The following is a 24,699-nucleotide window of genomic DNA, read 5'->3' as shown; positions in this document are numbered from 1 at the left end:
ATGTCTTATTGTGTTTACTTTTACGACTTAATATAACAAGGCGTGTTATTTGGTATGAAAGAGAAGCCACAGATGTGGGAAGCACAGGTTGTTGTATCTTGCATTGGCTGTTGGCCAGTGAAAACAGAATCCTAAAGATAACAAACAGGGAGGACAACTCTCTCGCATTGATGTGAACCATCTGATTCCTTTATTACTCTAGAGGAGTGCACTGCATCAAAGTTAACTTTAGAAGATTGGTGGACCCTGGGAGCTTCCCCTGCAGCCCTACCCTGTTCACCCCATCTCCCAGTGCAAAGGGAGCGAGGATGTTGCATCTGCGGATCAGATCGTAGCATTTTCCTGCTCCCTCGGCTGCTTTAACCCTTTGCATACCCCATACTGTAGCCATCATGTCATGGGTTCTTGCACTCTAGGGGCTGGTCACTAGGTCATGGGCTATCCGCTCAGTTTCATGGGGAGACGGTGTTCTGCGCTCCCGTAGAGCACGGAACGTGATCTGACCAGCAGAGGAATGGAAGAGGAGGACTCCTCTTCCATTCGTGTCATTCGTGACGGTGCGGCCGGAGGGGCGGGGGCACTTTTGGTGCTGTGGCCCCTCCAACATTCAGTGTTAATGGCAGTGCGCTGGTAAGTTCTGCCCTGCTCCTCCCCTGTGCAGTCACTAGTTCCCGTTGTAAGAAGAGGAGCAGGATCGGATTCATCCATGGACCGGCATTAAGCAGCTGACCAGCAGGGGTGAGGAGAAGCACCTACTTGCAGGGGGGCAAGGTGGCCCTTTTAGAGAACTTAAGGGCAACACATGTATGCCTTGAAGTATATCATTTTGCCCACCACTTAGCAGCAGGGTTACAGGTGTAGTCCAAATTACCAACACATATTGGAATTGCAATGAAGCCAAAGCACTTGACTATATAACCTCTTCTCTTAAGGCCCCATTCAATATTCCGTGAGGCCTTATTCCCATGCTAAATAAGATTTTAGTCCCAGGACACGCAAACATTATCACAGAAGTGGTGAAATGAAGATTGCGGAATCCTTCCAAAGGAGTTGGTTTCCAAGGAAAGATTAAGTTGCAATAATTATGAAATAATTATACCCGTGATGTTTTTTTTGTAAGGCGTAAAATAATGCACATATAACATATGAAACGTGACGCAACCCTCTCACTGAGGGGCCTGCGAGTTAACTTTGCCGCCAGGAGGGACAGCCTCTTTAGACACCTGCCATTGTAAATGTGTTAAGTGGCACTCGGAATAAACACGGGTCTTGAGGGGCACCAGTTGGAAACACTCATCTGCTCTTTGCAACTGTTGCCAGATCACCATGTAAATGTTGACATATTTAACAACCGATGCCATTCCATACTGTATGACGCCTTCCGTTGCCGGAAGACACTTTACGGTCTTTACACTTGAATGGGCTGTAATGTCTCATCAGGCCCTTGGAAAAGGGGTCTTATGGCATAACACATCTTACTAAATCTCTCTCTCTCTCTCTGGTCCTTTGTACGAATAAATGTAGATTGTAAGCTCTTCTGCGCACGGTTTCATTGTATGGGTATTGCTTTAATATGTGCAGTCAGTGGTGGATTTCCCATTAGGCCTGATAGGACCGGCCTAGGGTGGCAACTCCCCCACCCCCCATATACAGAGGCCCTGCTCTCGTCCCCACTGATTACCTGGGTTAATGGGGGACCTCTGTAAAGGTCTCTTACCTTCTCCTTCACGCCCCCTCCTCCTGTAGCGTTGCGGCGTCAAATGATGCTGCGACATCACATGGCGTTGTGTTGTCACGTGGCGTTGCTGCGTCATTTGACACCGCGATGCTGTAAAAGGAGGAGACAAGGGCTGCGAAAAGGTAAGCGCCTATGGTGGATGGCAAAATGTTAAATCCGCCACTGAGTGCTGTATACAATGGAAGCACTGTATAGAATGAAAAGGGTAATTATAGCTATTTACCTTCCTCTCTTTCCAGCACTCCCAGTATCCTGGGAAAACAGGAGCTCCCCTTGGGAGTCGCCACTCGCCTATCGGTAGCTCTCACGCCAGCAGCAGTTTCGCGTCTCGCTTAAAGGTGTATGCTCACAATGAGCTAACGACTGGCACGTTTATATCGTGATCGCTGCCTTTAAAAGCATTGTACATATCTTAAGTATTCTTACATGTTTGTCCTGGTATTAGGTGTAAAGATATTACCTGAAGTGAATCCCTTTGCTTTGTCTTCGCTCGTTATCTTCCTGCCCGTGCATACTCTGTCCAGTTGCCCGTGAAGCATACATGCATAAATCGTGATTCCTTTATCGCTGAGGTATTGCAAACAATCGCTCCACCCCGCATTTGAAAACTCTGTTGTACATGTAAAGAAAGTAAAATTTCTATGTGTTAATTATATAACATTGTTACTCTGTTTGGTCAACATAGAATAGAACCTCTTTAATATACCGTGCACATCCGTCGTGGGGTAAAGCAGCAATACCTGCAGAAGCCCAAGTGCGTTTAACTGCCTCCTGAACACCTCATTCTCTTTTATTTTGGAAACCTGACGCTCCGCTCAGCAGGTAGTGTTCTTGTGTATTAATAGGAGGAAGAAATTAGGTGCTGGATTTCTGTAGCTGCCTCAAGGGCACATAGATCACTCCCCCCCTCCATTGATCTGTGTGGATTCAAATTATATTATTTTTTGTATGAAGACCTCTGGAGTGCCAGTTCCTTCTTGTTTTAGGAGGATATGTCCTGTATTAGGTATTAGTATACATATTCATTTTCCGGGAGGTTAAAATGGATCTCTGCCCAAAGGCCAGAACATTCAAAAAGTTTCCCTGGTAACCTCAAACCAGAGCTGATGTTCTTCAAGAGCAGGACATGCCCAAGTGGCAACATACTAACATGATACGAGTTATACTAACGTAGGCTTCTGGGGAGATTTCTGATTTATCGGGTATATGTCATTAGTACATTTTGTTGCCAGACGGGACTGGATCTTTAATAATAATCTATGATACTTTGCAAGTCTCTCTGACAGTGGTAGGTTAAAGAATAATGAAGAAAAGTGCCCGGGCGCTACCTTAAAATAAAATGTTTGGGGGAAATAAATAAGATATTATGACCTTTTATTAAGTTTATTGGGATCCCCTTGGCTTCGTAGTCCCTTCCTATGGCTCAGACCCCGATAGGATCTATCCAGGATCCTTAACGATACAGGAATACAAAAAAAGAAGGGGGAGCACAGGTTAAGGGATAATGGGGGTACTAAAAACGAGGTGATTAGGTTCGAGTGTATTGGTCCTCAAACTGGTGATTCTGGGGGTGGTACTGTATAAAATAACAGAATCACTCACACGACCTTGTGCAAGTGCTATCACATCAATGTTTCATTTGTTCTTTATTTCTTTGTTCTGCTGGTGTGGCGTTCCGTCTCCCCTGGTCCAAGTGGTGACTTCTTCCATCTGCCTGCCGCTCTTGGTTGTGGTATTCCCCTCAGAACAAATGAATGAACAGGTGTTAAGGGACAGAGCAGATGTTAATTTAACAATAATGCCTGGCTTCGGTAATTGCAAAAATATAGAGCAGAATAAACTGCAATCACTCGCACGGGCGAGTGTGAGCGTGATCTTTAGGGAGGTATCTTTCTTCCTCCTCCACATAAAAAGTCTCTGTGCTCTGGACTCGTGAGACACCAGATGATAGTGGGGATGAATAAATCAATGAATAAATAAATCAAAATGATACTCACACGGCCTCGTGTGAGCGTACACTGGAAATGGTATCTTTGTTTTCTCTGTGAGCTTCAATACTGGCTCTGTGGCACAGTTGAAGCTTGAAATCCCCCTCCGTGTGATGGTGTAAACAAGTGATAAATCACTCTTACGTGGAGTTACAACCGTTCTCTTTATTTTAAAACTAAAACAATAAAAAATGCACTTAGATCAAAAAGAAGTAAGAACATAAAATAACAGCCAGTCTTTTGGATGGTGGTATAGGGCGCGTGGTGCGCAGCTAACTGAATCCGCGTCCGGGTATAGTGCTGCGCTTCCGTAGCGGAGCCTGAGGAAGCCCGAGAAAGGGCGAAACGCGTTGCTCGAAACCTTTTAAGCATTTTGGACCAACACAGCCACCGTCAGGAGTAGGACAACGGAAGCGCAGCACTATACCCGGACGCGGATTCAGTTAGCTGCGCACCCCGCGCCCTATACCACCATCCGAAAGACTGGCTGTTATTTTATGTTTTGATCTAAGTGCATTTTTTATTGTTTTAGTTTTAAAATAAAGAGAACGGTTGTAACTCCACGTAAGAGTGATTTATCACTTGTTTACACCATCACACGGAGGGGGATTTCAAGCTTCAACTGTGCCACAGAGCCAGTATTGAAGCTCACAGAGAACACAAAGATACCATTTCCAGTGTGCGCTCACACGAGGCCGTGTGAGTATCATTTTGGTTTATTTATTCATTGATTTATTCATCCCCACTATCATCTGGTGTCTCACGAGTCCAGAGCACAGAGACTTTTTATGTGGAGGAGGAAGAAAGATACCTCCCTAAAGATCACGCTCACACTCGCCCGTGCGAGTGATTGCAGTTTATTCTGCTCTATATTTTTGCAATTACCGAAGCCAGGCATTATTGTTAAATTAACATCTGCTCTGTCCCTTAACACCTGTTCATTCATTTGTTCTGGGGGGGGGGGTACCACAACCAAGAGCGGCAGGCAGATGGAAGAAGTCACCACTTGGACCAGGGAAGACAGAACGCCACACATGCAGAACAAAGAACAAAAGGAACCTTGATGTGATAGCACTTGCACAAGGCTGTGTAAGTGATTCTGTTATTTTATACATTACCACCCCCAGAATCACCAGTTTGAGGACCAATACACTCGAACCTAATCACCTCGTTTTTATTACCCCCATTATCCCTTAACCTGTGCTCCCCCTTCTTTTTTGTATTCCTATAGTGGTAGGTTAAAGCCCAGAATAACCGCTCACAATACTTTTCTACTTGGTGGCTTTTGGTATGTGTGTGTGTGTTCCTTTCACCTCCTGGAAGGCATGGACGCTAGTGACCTCTCCATATTAATTTTTTTTATAATTGTGAGTCAACCTTCTCCCGGTCATAGTCTGTATTCTTAGAAGATTTGACTCACTGTGGGAAGCCACAATACTGGGAGTCTCGGCCAAGAGCTCACAAGCTAAGGATAGCAGAGGCATCTCATCGAAAAGCCGGCCCTGAATCCTTAAATGTATATTCATGCAAAACACTTAAAGGGCAGTCCCTCCTAGAACCAAAGTGTACTAGTGACCGGGACATGTTTAAAGGATTCAGTCTGGGTAATAGATGCATTTTTTCCCCCTTTCATATTTTTTAGTTACTTTATAAATGCTGGACACAAACTAAGTTATGGTGAGTGACAAAAACCCTGCACTGTACAGTGAACAGGAAATAAAAATACTGATTGTGAGTACATTTACATGTCTCAGATAGGTCTGCAGCCCTGTCTTTCCCCGTTATCTCTTAGCTTACAATACTTCCACTGCAGCCAGGGATTCTGGGTAATGACATGCAAATGAACACATCGTGTCACCTTTTGCTTCTTGTCCATTTTAACATGGACCCCTCTTATAAGCTTATGCCTGCCACATTACACAGCTTTTCAGCACAGACTGGGTTAAACAAGTGCAGAGCCCCCCGTTAACTTAAGCTGCTTCAGTGGCTTGGGTGCTCTTGCTTGAGACAGTCAAGTCCTGTTACTCTTCCCAAGGATCTTCAGCCAGGAAACTCAGAGGGCTCTTTGACGCCGTCCTCCATCAGGGTTCTGGATGTCCACCTCCATCAGGGTTCTGGATGTCCAGAAGGCCTGTGAGAAAGTCCAAGACTTTGGTTTTCGGCCGGAGCCTACTCACCCAGGTCATTTCCTCTCCGAAGAGAGACGGTGACTAGCCGTGCATAACTGCATCTCCTCCGCGCACACAAAGTAAGTGCTGTGTGTAAAGTGGGTGCACTGCTACAGCGACCATAGCAGGACACCAAGTGCTGCGTGTCTGTGCTGGGGCAGCCCAGCCCTGATGGGACGGGCGAGTTAAAACATTTCGTCCCCCCTTAGCCAGAAGGACCAGGCACGATGTGAATGAGGGAAGTAAATCCGTAGGATCCAAGGTCCAATGCTGGGAACTGTTCCACGTACCAGTGTGTAGCTGCAGAAGGGCCTAGAATTGCCCACAGTGAACCTCACACAGACGGTACTGTACCAAGAACCCCCCTCTGTGACTTCTCCAGCCGGGGTGCAGGGATCCAAGAAATCTTGGGCTCAACCAGGCCAGAGGACCAAATGTGTGCCACTGTCCATCCTACTCCTGCCACAGGTAGGGTAGACACCACACTTGATCTTAGCCAAAATACCGAGGCGCAACAGACCGTTATTTCAACCTTTTGGGTGTGATCAGCGTGAGGCTCGTTATACTGGCTGTGCAATGTGATGCCGAAAGTGGCTACATCCAGACACACAATAAGTTATGGTGAATGTGAGTTTTTCATTTGCTTGTTATTACCCAGAATCCTTGGCTGCAGTGGAAGCAACGTATGCTAAGAGATAAAGGGGAAAGGGCAGGGTTGCAGACCTCTATAAGGCTACGGCTCCAGTCAATGCGTGCACGCGCGCATCAGAGCGCCTGGCGGCACGTGCACCAGTTTCCGCCGCGATCTGTAGTTGCGCGTCCAGAGAAGAGTAGGAAATCAGAGGTGGGCGGGCGCGGATGATGTCACGCGACGGTTCACCCTCATTAGCCGAAGCGCCTCCATGACATAGCCGGCGCTCGGCCGCCGCGCCAAAAGGCACATTTCTTGTCTTTTGGCAAACGTGGTCGCGCATTGCGCTTTCTGCAGGCGTGCGCAGGCAGTTACCGGGGCCGGCCTCAGAGGGGGCCATATCTTGTTCACGCCGTATCAAAAATGTAGTACGTCAATTTTAACTTTATATTCCATCTTTAGAAGGAAGTATCCAAAACCTTTTCTTCTCTCTCCGAGGGTTTAAATACAGGCACTGGGTTATCATCTAAAATATAATTTGGGTCCTTGAAAAACCTTTCATGTTTTGGCCAAAACCGCAGGTCCGGGATGTAGATAAATATAAGATGAGTATATGTGCCCACCAGTAATGATCAGTAATAACCAGTAATGATCAGTAATGACCCCCTTTGCTGCCAGATGGGACTGCAATGCATTGCTTTGCTAGTTAAAGGTGATTAAAAAAAAATGCAGACGCAGATATGATGTGCAGCCACTTCGCGCGTGAGTAGTTTGTGTTCAGTATATTTATCTTGCATTACAAAGTAAAGGGTGCATTCCTAGAGGAGTATGGAGTTCGCTAAGCGATGGTCATCGGAGTTCAGTAAATCCCAGCCCATGACAGTATTGCATCTGACATATACTGTACTTTGCTTACTGAGGCTGGTGCAGTGGGGATTATCTCTTCGTTACTTATCCAAAATCCCTCACAGCCCGGAGCTGATCATCGTAATCCTTTTATGAATTTGCTGGGGAGTATCATACGGGTGGTAAAGAAAAGGCCTGTCCCTAATGGGCTTAATGTAGGCGATTTTGTCACTTTTTTTTTTTTTTTTAAATTGGATGAGTAGAACTAGTTTTAAATTCTTCTTTTTTTTTTAAAGCTTGTAAATTTTGAAGTTAACCAATGATTTAAATGTTGTGTACAAACCTTCTGTAATCTGGTCCCGTTAAGCACAGTTTGCGGACCGGTCCATCTTCCGCTAATCTTTTTCTTTCTTGTTGAACTGAGGAGCTAGAAGTGCTGAGAAATATTATCTAAGGGGACCACGGGTTTCAGAGAATCTGGTCAATATAAAAAATGTATTCTTCCTTCAAGAAGATAAGTATAATTGTAAGACTGATTATATCTTCATAAGAAAAAAATATACGTATTTATTTACGTGCTCTTGTACCTTTGTAAACATTCCGTTTGTTGTAAAGAAATGCAGTGGTTCTTTGTTTAAGTTCTGCTCCTATACGAGCAGTCACACGGCTATTATTTGGGCCGCAGCTAAGAATAGCGGCAATAATATTGTAGCCGACATATCTGGCTTGCTGATGAAACTGGGTAAACTGTGGGCCGAGAGATAACGATCGTAAAACAAATAAACAATATACACCCAACTGTGTTCCAATCTCTGGCCATTACTGTTACTTGAAGCTAAACAAATAGGGATTACAAAATAGTGTTTACTTTGCTTTTAAAGCAGTAGTAGTTGAAATTATTAATAACAATAATTATGCAGGTTCTTTGCATTCCAGCGCTTACTCAGGGGCATTTTACAGACTTCTAAATATCTTACAACACAAACACAACACATACGTGCTGCACAAACGCATACGTGCTGCACAAACGCATACGTGCTGCACAAACGCATACGTGCTGCACAAACGCATACGTGCTGCACAAACGCATACGTGCTGCACAAACGCATACGTGCCTCACAAACGCATACGTGCTGCACAAACGCATACGTGCTACACACACGTGCTACACACACGTGCAACTCTTGTAATTGTCAGATTAGGTGGGCCAAGTGGTGATAAATTTCTATATATATCGTGAACAATGGATTATGTATTCCATAAAAGGCTCAACTCGCAGACACGAGGGGGAGCTTCACACCGGGTACTAAACAGCTGAGCGCTGTAATTGGGTTATCAATGTGTTCTGGGTTTTTTTGGTGGGGAAGGGTTTTCACGATCGCATATTGTATTGTATGTCTTTATTTATATAGCGCCATAAATATACACAGCGCTTCACAGCGGTAATACATGTTGTAATCATATAAATAACAAATAATATAAATAACAGGTCATGGGGAAAAGTGCTTCAGACATAAGAGTAACATTAAGGAAGAGGAGCCCCTGCTCCGAGGAGCTTGCAATCTAATTGGATACTATAGTGCTCGGAATATTAGAATCTGTGATGCTGACACTTTGTCCGTGGCACCACTGTGTGTACTGGACACGTGTACACGTGGCATACCTAAGTGCATCTTATTTGCGGTGGATATTTTCCACTGTGATCTACAATATTGATCCTCAGGCATAGCTGGGCCTGGCGTCCCACACCCTCTGACTGGCGGAGGCCCAGCTGAATGACATCTCGGGGCTTGGCGTATGTGGCCGGAGAAAGGCAGCCCGTGCCTTGGTTACAGTCACCTGCACAAACCTTCCTTGCCTCCCCCCCCCCCCCCCCATCTTTCTATGGGTTCCCTAAAAGAGAGTGTGTAAGAGTCTTCTAGACCCGGGGTGACCAACTCCAATCCTCGAGCTTCCAACAGGTCAGGTTTTCAGGATATCCCTGCTTCAACACAGGTGGCTCAATTGAAGACTGCACCACCTGTGCTGAAGCAGTGAGCCACTAATTGAGCCACCTGTGCAGAAGCAGGAATATCCTGAAAACTTAACCTGTTTGTAGCTCTTCAGGGCTGGAGTTTGCTACCTCTGGTCTGGAAGTATATAGAAATACTGCACGTTATTATACAGTACAGGCGTACCCCGGTTTAATGACACTCACTTTAAGTACACTCGCGAGTAAGGATATATCGCCCAATAGGCAAACGGCAGCTCACGCATGCGCCTGTCAGCATGTCCTGAACAGCAATACCGGCTCCCTACCTGTACCGAAGCTGTGCGCAAGCGGGAGACTATAGAGCCTGTTACACATGCGTTATTTACATCAGTTCTGCACGTATATGACGATTGCCGTACAGAACATTCATCGATAAGTGGGAAAAAGGGAGTGCTTCACTTTCAGTACATTTTCGCTTTACATACATGCTCCGGTCCCATTGCGTACGTTAATGCGGGGTATGCCTTTGTTACATACATGCTCCGGTCCCACTGCGTACGTTAATGCGGGGTATGCCTGTGTTACATACATGCTCCGGTCTCATTGCGTACGTTAATGCGGGGTATGCCTGTGTTACATACATGCTCCGGTCTCATTGCGTACGTTAATGCGGGGTATGCCTGTATCTGTGTTTTGCAGTCTCATCTGCCCGCAACAGGCTTAAAGGTTTGAAACTTTTCAATGGAGGGCTTTTCTTTTGGACAAAACCTTTGTAATGGAATCGTTATCCTGCAAAGATGTTTGGCGGCCCCCAGGAATCCTTAAATCCACGTTTTATTTGTTTACATTGAATCCGATTTCCTTTCTGTGCTGTAGACGAGCTTTAATAAACAGTCTTGGTTTGGAAACATTGAGCGTTCTTGCGCTGAGTAGCACAGCCCTGACATCTGCTCTCCTAATACTTAATCACGCTTCCTGCTGGACTTTGCCCATCACATGATGATTGGCTTTCGCTTATACTTGTTAGTTTGTAGCATAGCAACACGGTAACGCAAAGACAGACAGGGCCGATGGCTCATCGTGTCCCTATTACGGCAATGTGACGGTGTATCTGTGACATTGAACCTCGTGCTCGTGGAGTCTATACCTCATACTAAAGTGTGATTATAATGACACATGCAAGAAAGGCGAAGGTCCAAGTGCCTCTCACTGCAGGGGAACGGACACAGAATGCTCCGATACATAAGTGACACAAATAAGGCGTTTATGGTGCACAATGTCCAATCCCCCCCAGTGTATCAGACGGCTTGTATTGCAATAGATTACCCTAGATAGGGGAAAAACTATGTATTGCAATAGAAAAGGTTTTGTTTTGTTTATTTGCAGTTTAAAAAAAATTATATAAAGTGACACACACACACACACACACACACACACACCAAAACACACACACACACCAAAACACACACACACACACACCAAAACACACACACACCAAAACACACACACACCAAAACACACACACACCAAAACACACACACACCAAAACACACACACACCAAAACACACACACACCAAAACACACACACACCAAAACACACACACACCAAAACACACACACACCAAAACACACACACACCAAAACACACACACACCAAAACACACACACACCAAAACACTCACCAAAACACTCACCAAAAAACACACCAAAACACTCACCAAAAAACACACACCACAAACACCAAAAAACACACACAAACACCAAAAAAACACACACAAACACCAAAAAAACACTCACCACAAACACCAAAAAACACACACCACAAACACGTTTCTACGTATATGTGCGTGTATCTCTCATATCTGTAGAATTTATTTTTGAAAACCATAGGCAGATTAGGGCATACACTTTAACAAGGCCTCATTCCGTCAGATTGAAGCCATTGTGTTTTAGTTTCTATAACTTGTTATGATCGGCTTCCTGCAATGTGTAGAAATATCCTGCCTTGTCTTACTGCAGCCGATCTGGGTACCCGAGGTATATTTATGTCCTCATCCTGTTGATTAAAGCCCTGAACGGTGAACGAAGACATCCGGTCTCTAGACGAAATCCCCGGTTCCCCTAGGCTTCTGGAAAGCTACAAATTAGGGACATGTTCAAACAATCTCAAATTTGAAAACAACCATTAAAAGTGGTAGACAAGGTGTTACAGACCAAGTGTAAATATACATCGCTGTGGGTGACTTAAATACATATTTTCCAAGTGGTGCTACTTTCAGAACTGGAAGACGCCTAATGGTAGATGCGAGTGAATGGGCTGCAAGATGTCCTCTGACACCGCATTGTGTTTCATGCATAGCACCACTTAGTAGACATGGTATTTCGTCTTTAATCTCTGGATCCGTAATTCTCATTAAGTAATTTTGTTCTGATTCACTACCAAGGGAAAGGAGTGCCACCTTGTGGTATATAATCCGGCCATTGGCCATCGCTGCTTCTTAAAGCACAAGTTTCTCCTGTTTTCGTTTTTATCCTTCCCTTTTTTTCTTTTTTTGTATCCGTATGAAAACCAGAGGGTCCCCCCGGAGCTGTGACACGATATTTTCAGCTCCGACGACCCCCCTGATTCCCCACATACTCACCTGTACAAGTAACTCTGGTACTGTCCCCTCCAGAGGAAATAAAATGGTGATTTTAAATCTCCCGTGTCACTCGGGCCAATTGGACACTGCAATGTCCTCTGTTTCTATTGGCCCGTATGATGCGGGGGGGCTTTAAAAACCAGGAAGTACCTGGGATACCTTTACTGGTAACCCGGGGGTGCCTGAAGCTGAAAGGAAACACATTTCCGCTCCGCAGACCTCCTTGATTTCCATTCTGGTATAAAAAAGAAATGCGTCGGGGGCAGCTGGTTTTAACCAAGGTTCGAAGTGTTCATCATTGTGGTTTCTTGGTTTCTGATGCGTATTTTTAATCTTCTTGTGTATATTTTTCAGCAAAGGAAGAAGACCCACGCTCATTCTTCGCACACAACTCTCAGTGAGAGTTCATTCTATTCTAGGTAAGTGAGACGTCAATGCAACAACAAGAAAGGGGGGGATAATGTGTGCGCCCATCCTTAATTGATAACTATTAATATATTTGGATTATATTAAGTTTTCATATGTACCTAGGGTTGCCAGGTGGCTTCTCCAAACATAATGGACACAATGGTGAAAGGTGCGACACGCTCGAGACACACACACACACACACCTCCGTGCTGTTTCCTTCTCTCCTTGACCCCGCCCCCAGGCTCCTGGCACCACATCCTGATTGGCTGCTGCTGGGTAATGCAGCAAATTTTTGGTTGACAGTATTGAACTGTACAATATGTCATTCAGTTCCGCCTTCCCTCTGGCTTTGGGAAACGTACGCATTTTCCCTCCATCATAAATATTTGTAAAGAGCAAAGAAGTACAGCTAAGAGCTGTACAGTGTGACTCAAATAGGAGTAAAGGCAGAAATGCATTTTAAACATGAGGTTATTTTCCAAACAAAGTTGTAATGCCTCCAGGAGGCACTTTCATCTGGCCGTCCCCTCTACTCGATTAACCATATTAACATTCTTCACACGTTTATGCCTTGCAAACAAAGTGGGTATTGGCTGCACTCAAACTTTTCATATGTATGTATGTATGTATGTATGTATGTATGTATGTATGTATGTATGTATGGGGTGCTAGGTGGCTTCTCCGATCATACTGCACAGAATGGTGAAAGGCGCAATGCACACGAGACACACACACCTGTCTGCTCCATGATGTTTCCTCCTCTTCTTGGCCCCACTCCCAGGCTCCTGACTCCTCCTCCTGATTAACTGCATTACCCAGCAGCAGCCAATCAGGATGGAGGAAGCTGCCCAGCCCCCTAGCAACAGCCCTGCTCTCTCCCTGCTGAGGGAAATCCCGCGGCCCCCCAAGCCAGTCAGGTCACTATGTCCAGAGAGGTAATACCGGACACATGCATGTCCAGTATAACCTCACATTTTTTCACTGGACAGCGTGTCCAAATACAGGACAGTCCGGTTCAATACTGTGGTATTCCCAGTGCAGTTCTGCTTGTTATTTTTTCACCGATCAGGTCATTGCAGGAAAATGATTTTCAGCTGGGAGACGCAGCAAGAATCTTACGTATTGTAACATATTGAAAATGAATAGATGAAAGAGGCACTCGGGAGATGTATTATTTTCCATTACTCGGTATGAGCAGAGATGGGTGAGATTGCAGGGTCGTGACCCCTTCTTTAGACAGGACCACATGCCCGCCCATCTATTTCCTGAGTACCTCTTTCATCTCTTCATTGTAAGTACAGCTCAACCCCCTTATAACGCTGTGCTTGGGGTTGAAAGAATCACATCACGCTATAAGCGGATCGCGTTAGAAATAATGTGCAATTGAATGCATTGTACAATAACGTATTTAAGATACCAATAATCGTGTTGTAAAGTATTCATAAATACGAAAATTGGGAGCCACGCTTAACATCGCGTTATAAGCGGATTCGCGTTGTAGCGGATCGTGTTATAACAGAGTTGAGCTGTATAGTGCAAGTCTGCTGCACTGGGACCAAGGGATTCCAGGAAAGATTGAGCACCAGGGCCTATTCATTTTGAAGAGAACGAGTATTGATTTGCCACTACAACCCCATATAACTGCATATTCAAACATATATCTCTGAACTACTACCTTCTGTACAAGAAAATAAAAAAAATATAGAGATTTTTTTTGTAAATAAAGTATGGTGCGTTTCCTGTAATAGTTTTAAGCTACGCTGTGTAATGTTTCAGGGATAAGCTATAGGGGTCCAGGTTAACATATATAAAGAAGCAGAAGGTGACGCTGTGAGTGCTCATGTTCATGTCGTTACCCAGAATCCCTTGCTGCAGTGGAAGCACTGTATGCTAAGAGATAATGGGGAAAGGCAGGGGTGCAGACCTGTCTGAGACATGTGAATGTGCTCACAAGTGATTTATTTTTCTAATATGTTGTACCAATAAAATATATGTATATTTTTAAGGTGTAGTCTCTATTTAGATATGTTTATGGTAGTTTTAATAATGTCATAGTACTTGGAAAAATGTTAAAAAAACAAAAAAACAACAACTTTTTTTTTGTGTTTTTTCATTCAGATTTAAGATGTATTGAAATATGTTTAAAGGGTTTGCAACTTTAGGCCGAAAAAGGACAAAACAAATATTGTCATCTCTGCACATTCCTGCTGGCCCCTCCTACATTTCCTAAAACATTCTATGTGAGAGAGCGCCCTTCTGGAAATCCCTGCTTCCTGGCATACAATATAACAGTATGGTAGATGGAGTCAAATGAAGCTTTAATTCCAGTCTGATGATGTCACTGCCCTCACACGGGACAGTGTGTCTATTATGAACCGTGAGGAGGGGACAAGCCGGGGATTCTGGGAGAGGAAATGGCAGCCATAGTAGTTCAACGTCAGTAGCTGATGAATATAAAAATACTTTACATACTCCGACACATACTCCTTACATACTCCGACACGTGCTCTGCTCAAAGACTCTTACTGTGTGTAAGAAATACTTAGTCTAGTGCTCAGTCCTCTAAGGCTGGGTTCCTCGGCTCTTGAGGGTCTTGCCAGGGCACCCCCAACAATATGCAAAAAAGAAACAGACACACACAATCCTTGCTTTAGTAATGATGAAATTGGTGTATTATGGGCCACAAGCCCCAATTCTCACTTACATATTAACTTTTGATTATGCAGCATCAGAGGGTACAGAGGGTGTGGAGGTACAGTAAGCTGTGCACCACTGTAAAAATATAACCCGGGGGAAGTCCCGTTGAGATAGGCGTCCTCACTTCTCGCTGCACTTCCGGGGTCTCCGGCACCGTAATGTCGCTTTACACACTTTACATCCCGATGTCTCCAAAATTATTATGAAACACTTTAGGATTTTCATATTTAAGATGGTAAAGTCAGGGTAATTGTTCATAGTAAACTATTTGGGCACGGCACACACAATTGCATCGTTGTAATTAAGTAGTACATTTCATAAGCATATGTATTTGTTTGTATATTTATTTATTTTTTCCAGAAAAGTTGTACAACTCCAATGGGCCCGAGTTGAGGAGGTCTCTCTTCTCTCTCAAGCAACTTTTTCAGGTGGGAATTACGGCCACGTCCATGTATTTTGTCCCAGCTTCCTCATCTGCTGAATGTGCCTGCAGTGCATTGCTGTCCAACCTTTATCACTAGACCTCCTCTCTGTGTGAGGCAGCAAACAGACATTCCTTGTGTCTGTAACGTTCGGAGAACGGCTGCGTCAAGCTGAGATCTTCCTAGCGAAATCCAGATGGCTATATGGCACAAGTATAGCCCTCTGGATAACCCGAATCTGAGAGTTGTGCTGTATCTTAGTCTCTCTTAACCCGTGGTTTCACAGAAAAGGGACAGTCACTTTAGGAAAAGGGGGCAGAGATTGAAACGGCAATGGCACATCGCTTATACATTATAATGTAGGGATTTTGATTTAAACCATTAGCACCTAAATGCTTTAATACAAAGTCGGCTCATCAAGAAGCTGGTATATTTGGAGGTTAAATATGCCTTGATTGCACTGCACAATATGACACACTTTGGGTAACCTGTCTGCCCCCTTGCACTCTGCAAATCAACTTTCCTAAAATATCAAGTATCCCTAAAGTGTTTACTTTAAAAGAAGACTGGCAGACTGGAACCGGGTTCTATTGTGGTGTTCTTTCAGATGTCCAAAGTCTGTTCTGCAACTTAACCAAAGCTTGCAAGTATTTAATCTTATATCCTTTGATTGCACAGCCTCCATTACAACTATACATCAAGGAGGGGTAAAGGTGATAGCAGTGTGTCACTGCAGCCTTCAGAAATGCCCAGGAATTTACAATATGATCTGACATAATCACTTTTAATCCCAGGAAAGCAGTTCTGGTCTTGGTACCCCAGATAATAAAAATTGTATTCATGATATGTCGTTAAGTAACTTGAAATAGAAAAAGGTATTTATCACAGTATAAAACAGTCCCATAGATATAGCTACAGCTCAACCCCGTTATAACGCGATCCGTTACAACGCGAATCCGCTTATAGCGCGATTCAAGCGCGGCTCCCAATTTTTGTACTTATGAATAATTTGCAACACGATTATTGGTATCTTAAATACTTTATTGTACAATGCATACAATTGTACATTATTTCCAACGCGATCCGCTTATAGCGCGATGTGATTCTTTGGACCCCAAGCAGTGTGTTATAAGGGGGTTGAGCTGTATATGCCTTTATACTACAACGTAAACTTGAATAAACAGTGATAACAATGAGCAAATTCTGTCTGCACATGTGCTCCTGATTTGTGCCACATAATTACATTTTTATCCGGATGACTTCTATAGGAAGACAAGGATTTGGTCCCCGAGTTTGTCATCTCTGAAGGTTTAACATGTCTGATCAAAGTCGGGGCAGAAGCTGACCAGAACTATCAGAATTACATCCTCCGAGGTTTGTGCCATCACTGTTAGACAAGAACAGTATATGTAATTGCCCATGTGTGTGTTTTATTTGTGTGTAGTATAGAGGGAGAGTGGTCCAAATGTCTTAAATAAAAAAATAAAAGTGGTGTTAATCAGCATTTAATGAGAATAAACTTCAAAAAAAAAATAGTTTTTTTCTTTCAAAAGGAAGTGGAACAGTAAATGTGCAACAAAAGTAATTCTACTGTGGACCTGTACATAAAAACTGTTACTCAGTATGGGGGTATAATCGCCGTTCAACCACTGCGTAGACGTTGATGGCAGATACCTGGCAATTGGCCAACTTGGTCTACCTGTTTCCCCAATGTACTGTACACATCACACCATAGATAATCTACTTTATTCCCCCTAGGGTTTCATTTACTTATTCCCTCATGCCTATACTATTAGAACCCGTTATTCACTATTGTGACGCTACCACCCTGTGCTGGGGGAGATTATATCCAAATGCATTTGGATGGGAAAAAGCTTCACAGCAAGTTGAGGAGTTGCCACTATCGTGGACATTCTTCCTGGGTGTTACTTGTACGCAAGCTTTCTAGATATCACTATCTGCACCTTGAGCTGTGGATTGTTTTTTTTTTTTAACTCCGCTACTGTATTTACAGTTACACTCACTGCTTACAGGGCCTTTCAAGCTGTGGTCCATGTGCATTTTGCATGTAATGATTGCTAAAGAGAGGAGAACTCTCAAAACCTTGTCTTGTAGTATTAATTGTGGTCCAAAGGAAAATAGGTATCGCCTAATACTGAAGTACTCATTTACTCTGCACTATCGCAACTGGACTAACACGGCTATTTCTACTTAATGCACGTAATCCCCCAAACACATCAACATTTCAAGCAATTTGCTTCAGCAGATCACTGGCAGAAGATCACTCATGAAACCTGCTTTTTTCCCCTACAGATCTACAAAAAAAAAATATATACACTCTGTTAGTTCACACTATGGTATGAGAACCCATGCAACTTTTTATTGCAAAAATACTTTGTGCAATTTTCCCTGAATCTGTTCACCTCCATCTTCACACTATTACCTGCCGTGCGAAAATAAAAATAAAAACTATTCTTTAAAAACCAAGTGATATTGTAACTTTGTACATATAAAAAAAGTTGTTGTACTTTTATTAGCACTATAGAACAGTAATGGTTCTCTGTATCCCACAGCACAGCCACATTTCAACTTAAAGCACAATTCCATGTATTTATATTTTTAATACTGAATTGGAACTCCTGAGCAGACCCGCACTATTTTTTTAGTCTCTGGTTCCTGAGATATTGACCTTTTTTATGTGCCAGGGTTTCTGGTCCCTTTTGGGAATTCAATATGGCTGCCATCCAAACCTCACTGCCACGGACCATCTTAGCATGACATGGCAGCTTCCATTTGGTAGAACCCATTTTTGATTTTACTTTTGTGTTGTACCTGCACATACGAGGTAAATATCCTGGGAATCGGCTACAAATAGCACAGCTCGGCTCCGGGGAACACGATTTATTGTAGAAAAAACAATAATATGTACAGGCATACCCCGCTTTAAGGACACTCACTTTAAGTACACTCGCGAGTAAGGACATATATCGCCCAATAGGCAAACGGCAGCTCACGCATGCGCCTGTCATCACGTCCTGAACAGCAATACCGGCTCCCTACCTGTACCGAAGCTGTGCGCAAGCAGGGAGACTATAGAGCCTGTTACAAATGCGTTATTTACATCAGTTATGCACGTATACAGTAGGACAATTGCAGTACAGTACATGCATCAATATGTGGGAAAAAAGGTAGTGCTTCCCTTTAAGTACATTTTCGCTTTACATACATCCCCCGGACCCATTGCGTACGTTAATGTGGGGTATGCCTGTATATAATACGTTCCAAACATGGGGGGGTTGTGGCTTTATGTTTGATCAATTAAAGTGGCTTGTTTTGCCTGTTACAATGTAGAGGACCTTTATATGTTGCCAGTTTCCCCTCAATAGTTTGTGCTGCCATTCTGCATAAAGCAGCATTCCAATCTGGAATGCCCCCCACCCTCCCCCTTTAATATAATAAGTGGGAAGACCAGAACCAAGTTTATTTCCGCTCCGGGGGACCCCCTGGTTCCTGTAAGTGCTGCCAGTACTTCCTAGTTCTTACATCTCCTGCAGCACATGGGCTAATAGTCATGACAGATGGCGTTGCTATTGGCCAGCGTGCCATGGGAGTTTTAAAGCACCATTTCCCCCTCCCCTCCCCCTTCCCCCAGCAGAACATGGTACCAAGGACACCTTCGGAGTCAAATCTCTCGGCAACTTGGGGATCCCCGGATCTGAAATAAATGTGGTTCAGCTCCGGAGACCCCCTATCTAAATAATAAAAAAAAAACACCCCCTTAATTTAACCCCTTTGTTTTCAGACGCATTGCATGGTCCCCAGGAAAGGGATTAAAAACCCATGACAAATGCCCACACAGAGGGTGAAACTTGAGAACAGGGAGGGTGTGTGGTGTAAAGGGTAGTACATGAAGGGATAATGCAGTCAACGGTTATAAATATAAAGGATACAACAACAACAACAAAAATCAATATACTGCTGTTTATCCCCAGTAACTATCTTGTATTCCCTGTTTGCAGCCCTGAGTCAGATCATGCTGTTTGTGGATGGAATGAATGGCGTGATCAGTCACAACGAGACGGTGCAGTGGCTCTACACGCTCTGCGGCAGCCCGGTGAGCTTACCGCGGGTTAACCAACTCCCAAGTTTATTAGGTGTCGTATACAGAGAGCTCAGAAACCGCAAAGCTGCCTGCAAATTGTTCAAACTCTGATAAGGACGTTATTCTGGCGATCACCATCGCGTCCGTAAAGGAGTATTTCTTTTTTTTTGGAGGAGACACATTTTTATCCACCCCGATTTTATTTATTTATTTATTTATTTATTGTATAATGGTGTGGAGTATCTCTGTGCACTTCGAACATCTCGAAACGTCTCCCTCCAGAAGCGAGCCAAAACGTTGCCCCGCCACTGCTGCTCTGTAGGCCAAGACGAAGGAGGCCTTTCTTACGCTAAGGGTTTTTCTGCAATGTTTCGAGGGTTATGGGGCAGATAGATTAAGGTGATATGAAGCGGCCGTGATGTGCCTTCTGGCACCAGAGTGGATCGTGTGGCAATGCCGAAACATAATCTGTGACCCGCATTCTCTAACTGCGAGAGACCGCTTTGGAACGTGTAGCCTTTGTTACATTGACTTCCAAGGAGAAGTCCAAGGACGTTTCTGAGGAAGGCAAGTTAGGCTACACCTGTATATGTGTATTATATTTAAAGTGAATAGAATACAATTGTAACATAATTCCCCTGTATTTCTATTGTACAGTTGCTGAACAGGTTTGGGGGGTATAAGGGGGATCATTTATCAAAGTTTCCCGGCTGCAATTCTGCAGCAGAGATGATGGAGAGGAAATAAACAGCACCAGAATTACCAGAGAAAAGGAATCCCATGAAAATATGGCATTTTATTTCCCCCCCGGTGCAGCTTTTTTTTGGTCTGGTTTTTGGCCCAGTTTTGCAGCTCTGAGACTCTGCTTGGTGGACCCTTTGGTTCTCTGCAAGCGATTGCTGTAGATATCACCTGACATCTTCCTTCCTGTTTGGCCGTGATGCTTATGCAGCTTGTTTTCTCCTGCAGTACCGACTGGTGGTGAAAACCGCTCTGAAGCTTCTGATTGTCTTTGTCGAATACGCAGAATCGAATGTTCCTCTCCTTATTAAGGCCGTAAACACTGTAGATAACAACCGGGGTAAGTGATAGCGTTGTCTTAACCCTCATGAGCCTGAGCTTTTTGGGCTCTGGTGCACTTACAGTAGATGGGTTTCCAAATATCTGGCTACACTTGGCACCTTCATAGCATATGAAAAAACTCAGAGGTACAGTCTCAAAGCACATGGAAAAGGTACTTCAGTGGCAATGTTATTGCCTAATGTAGGTGAAATGTTAAGGTGCAAGTTTCAGCTCCTTGTAACCTTGAAATCACTTGTGTCCTTGTGACCTTGAAATCACTTGTGTCCTTGTGACCTTGAAATCACTTGTGTCCTTGTGACCTTGAAATCACTTGTGTCCTTGTGACCTTGAAATCACTTGTGTCCTTGTGTCCTTGTGACCTTGAAATCACTTGTGTCCTTGTGACCTTGAAATCACTTGTGTCCTTGTGACCTTGAAATCACTTGTGTCCTTGTGACCTTGAAATCACTTGTGTCCTTGTGACCTTGAAATCACTTGTGTCCTTGTGACCTTGAAATCACTTGTGTCCTGTTGGAAATTCAACAGGACAGAACATGCCCCGGAATAATTCTGCGTACAACACTACATACTCTACAGTGCTATATACGGGGGGAAAAGTGGTATAAACAAATTGCAAATACTCCTATTTTCCTAAAGAGCCGTTCTTACATGATGTCCAGCCTTACAACGGTGCACTCCCACATAGCTGGCAAAAAAAAACAACCTTTTGTAAACAAAATGTTTGGCTTTTGTTTCTCTGGAAACAAATGACACATGGCATTCTTAGGGTGGGTTCTAAGTGTTTGTCAAGTCAAGTGTTTTATTTACCCTTGGCCCATCCTGTCCTTATCCGAGAGCCGATTAAGATAAGGGAAGTGGGAGAGAGGGGGCTCTGGCTGTACAATCTCTGGTTATAGACAGAAGGGAGAGAGTAGCCCGAGGTATCAATCTCCTCCCAAGTGTCCGCTTGACATGTTTATAAAGTGATATTGAAAAAAATGATTTAAAAATATTTATTGGTGTCACATTTTAGTTATAAAAAAACAATCATCACTCACCCAGATGATTGAGTACACACTGGTTCTAGGAGGGACTGGCCCTTTAAAGTTCTCCACTGGTGATGCTTGAGTGCTACATATTGCTGTTTTCTGTCTTTTGTCCAGGTACCAGCCCGTGGTCAAATTTAATTGATATCCTAGGGGAGAAAACCGGGGCTGACTCTGAGCTGCTCGTTTTTGCCATGACTCTCATTAACAAGGTAAGCAGGCAGGGCAGATCTCGTCCTGTACTGTAGCTTGGCTTTGGACTGGTTATTTGATCTTCATGGGCAAGGCTCATGCCAGTTTGGTTTCCCTACGGGGGATGGGACCCCCCCCAGCACTCACCTTTAACTTCTGGGGGATTGCGGTTATCGGGTCGCTTTGATTTTATGTGGCACCGACCGTTAAACTTGTTGACACACAAAACTGCTCTCACCCGGCCTCTTCATGCAATATGTTGGTGCATGAAATATTTTCAACTAAAAGCGCCTCCCACGTTTTTGAATGAAGGTTAAGAAAAAAGGCAAACGCTGGCGCTCGTTTGGCTGTTGTATGGAGTTATAATGCGGTGCTGGATGGAGGAAGCTAGGGCAGTATAGAACCCTGGCTAATGATGATTCTAATGGTACAGAAGCCACATGAGAAACAAAGAAACAAACGCAGGTGAAGTTGCCTGTGTGTTTTTCAGGCTTGTAACCCCTTCTCTCTCTCACCCCTCTGACAGCGAGGGAGTTTAGATCTGTAAAGCAGGTCTATATTAAAGAAGCGGACGCGCCTGCTACTTTTTATTTTTTATAGGGTTGGATCCAGGGGGTTTCTCTTCAGTTATTAATATGTTATTTTCAGCTCAGTTGACCCCCCCAGGTTCCTTGAGATACTTAGAGGTGAAGGTACCAGTGTTTCTGCGCCTCCAGGGGAAAATACAATGGCTGTTCAAATATCGCAGCCAATAGGAAGCCATTATGTCATCTGTTGTGCGGCTTCCTATTGGGCGGGCTATTGAAATCCCCATGTCAAACCAGGAAATAATGCCGTTAACTTCGCTGGTAAGTATGGAGGGAAGCAGAGGTCAGAGAAGCTGAAAACAGGGGTCTGCTTTGGGGGGACCCACAGGTTCCAGTTGCGGGATTGATGCTGCAAACATGTCCCAATACAGAAAATGAAAGTAGCACATTTCGGACTCCCCGCACCTAAAGATATCAGGCTTGCAAAGACTGTCGATGTATCTCCACTGGTCTGTCTTCCACAGGCCCCCAAACCTACTTCATTCACCCCTTTGTCTTAACCACTGTATGACGTGACCATAGGTAAATGAAGCACATTTGAGGCCGTGAGGAAGACATGCCCATGGGTATTGTGTCTGGTCTACACTATGAGGACCATGACTCTACTACTTTGGGGGTTAGAGGGCAGCAAAAACCGACATTGCACAATATCGGCATTGTAGTTTGGACAAGAGCATGTGCTGACACTGTCACATTTCACCCTCTGCACCATGTAACCTTATATTAGGATACCTGACCTGCACAGAGCTTGTGTGGACCGTGACAGGTAGACTTCTGCTGTCACTGAGAGCTCCTCCATCCCCCTCTCCCTGCTTCTGTCATTGTGTGTGTGTGTGTGTGTGTGTGTGTGTGTGTGTGTGTGTGCAATCATTGCAGTTATAGTTAATTGCTGCTTCGTGTTAGTTTTTCTATGTAGAGAGTAGCACATTGGTGCTAGAATTGGGAAGAGAAACTTAACATAAATATCACCGTGTTCCTTTTCACTGGGCAGGAACATTCTCTTCTCTCCAGACCTATGAACTGAAGCGGTCAGTGGGACTCGGGCTTTAACCGGAGCTCACATGCGTATTGTTTGTTTGTTCAGACGCTGGTGGCGCTTCCTGACCAGGACACGTTCTATGACGTCACGGACTGTCTGGAGCAGCAGGGGATGGAGAAGATCATTCAGCGCCATATGAACAACAAGGGAACCGACCCAGACTTAAAGCAGAGGCTTGCCGCGTACGAGGTCAGCCGGCCTTCCTGTTGGAAGTCTCATGCTTTGTTCTGAACGCCTTCACTGCAAGAAGAGCCAGAACAGCTGAGCAATATCCTGAGCTATTGTATAAAAGGGTGCCACTTTCGGTCTTAAACCAAGATGTGTATTTAAAGGCACCCGTTTTAATGGATTTTCTTACAGACGTTTTCGCTCTTACAAACCTGCTAAAAATGCTTTTATAATTTCTATTTATCTTACAAGCCATTAATCTTTTTTTTGCTTCATTTTAATGCATATGTTATACTTTCCTAAGATGCAGACTGTTACAAGACGGGCTAATTATGTAGCTAAACCCACATGTGCCCTTTTATCTGGACGATGTGTATTCTGGGCTTTTTCCTAAATGCAGTTACATCTCCTTTATGCAAAAGTTTCAATTATTTAGATACCACAAATGAAAAAGTTAAGGCAGCATTTATATTTTCTTCAAATTGTGTTTTAACTTGAAAAACACACATTTAACCTCTTTGCAGACTCCCCCTCCCCAGTTTCTGTATGATGGGGGAAGTTTAATTTGGCGGATCAAAAAACTGTTATTGTTTTTTTTTTAAACAACTTAGTAGGGTAATTGGCATCCTTGTATAGATTAATCACGTTTTTAAAGCAGAAATACTACTCCCCCCCCCTTTTTTTTTAAACATGTTTTCTTTGTATATGTAAAAGATGTGACAATGTATAATGCTACATTCTTACCTACGCTAGCAATCGTTTGGTGCGCCTGTTATAAATCTGTAGAAATCCGGATTGTGTGCCTAACATAATGGCTGCTTCAGTCAGTGTAACTCAGCAGCTACAATGTATCCCTATATTACAAAGGCAACATCTAATGTTACAGTTTACAGCTCAAACTGCTGAGAACATTTGCAACAAATTATCCTAACCAGGAAAGTGTTGCAAATATCTTGCACTGGTTGAGAGGTGTGCTAAAATCTTCTAGA

The 24,699-nt window shown here is 43.9% G+C and overlaps 1 protein-coding gene across 3 annotated transcripts in view; it reads left to right on the top strand.

Moving 5' to 3' along the window:
* The window catches only part of FHOD1 (formin homology 2 domain containing 1), a 124,563-nt gene that overhangs the window by 55,359 nt on the left and 44,505 nt on the right, over positions 1–24,699 (top strand). For all 3 annotated transcript variants that reach the window (XM_075576636.1, XM_075576634.1, XM_075576635.1), the window contains exons 3-9: positions 12,341–12,405; positions 15,453–15,520; positions 16,783–16,888; positions 19,534–19,628; positions 20,586–20,697; positions 21,842–21,936; positions 23,588–23,731. In XM_075576636.1, coding sequence (XP_075432751.1) covers positions 12,341–12,405; positions 15,453–15,520; positions 16,783–16,888; positions 19,534–19,628; positions 20,586–20,697; positions 21,842–21,936; positions 23,588–23,731 — 685 coding nt within the window. The remainder of the gene's footprint in view (positions 1–12,340; positions 12,406–15,452; positions 15,521–16,782; positions 16,889–19,533; positions 19,629–20,585; positions 20,698–21,841; positions 21,937–23,587; positions 23,732–24,699) is intronic.

Source organism: Ascaphus truei, chromosome 19 (assembly GCF_040206685.1).
Source record: "Ascaphus truei isolate aAscTru1 chromosome 19, aAscTru1.hap1, whole genome shotgun sequence".
Classification (NCBI taxonomy): Eukaryota; Metazoa; Chordata; class Amphibia; order Anura; family Ascaphidae; genus Ascaphus; species Ascaphus truei.
This window is presented reverse-complemented; position numbering and strand designations above follow the sequence as displayed.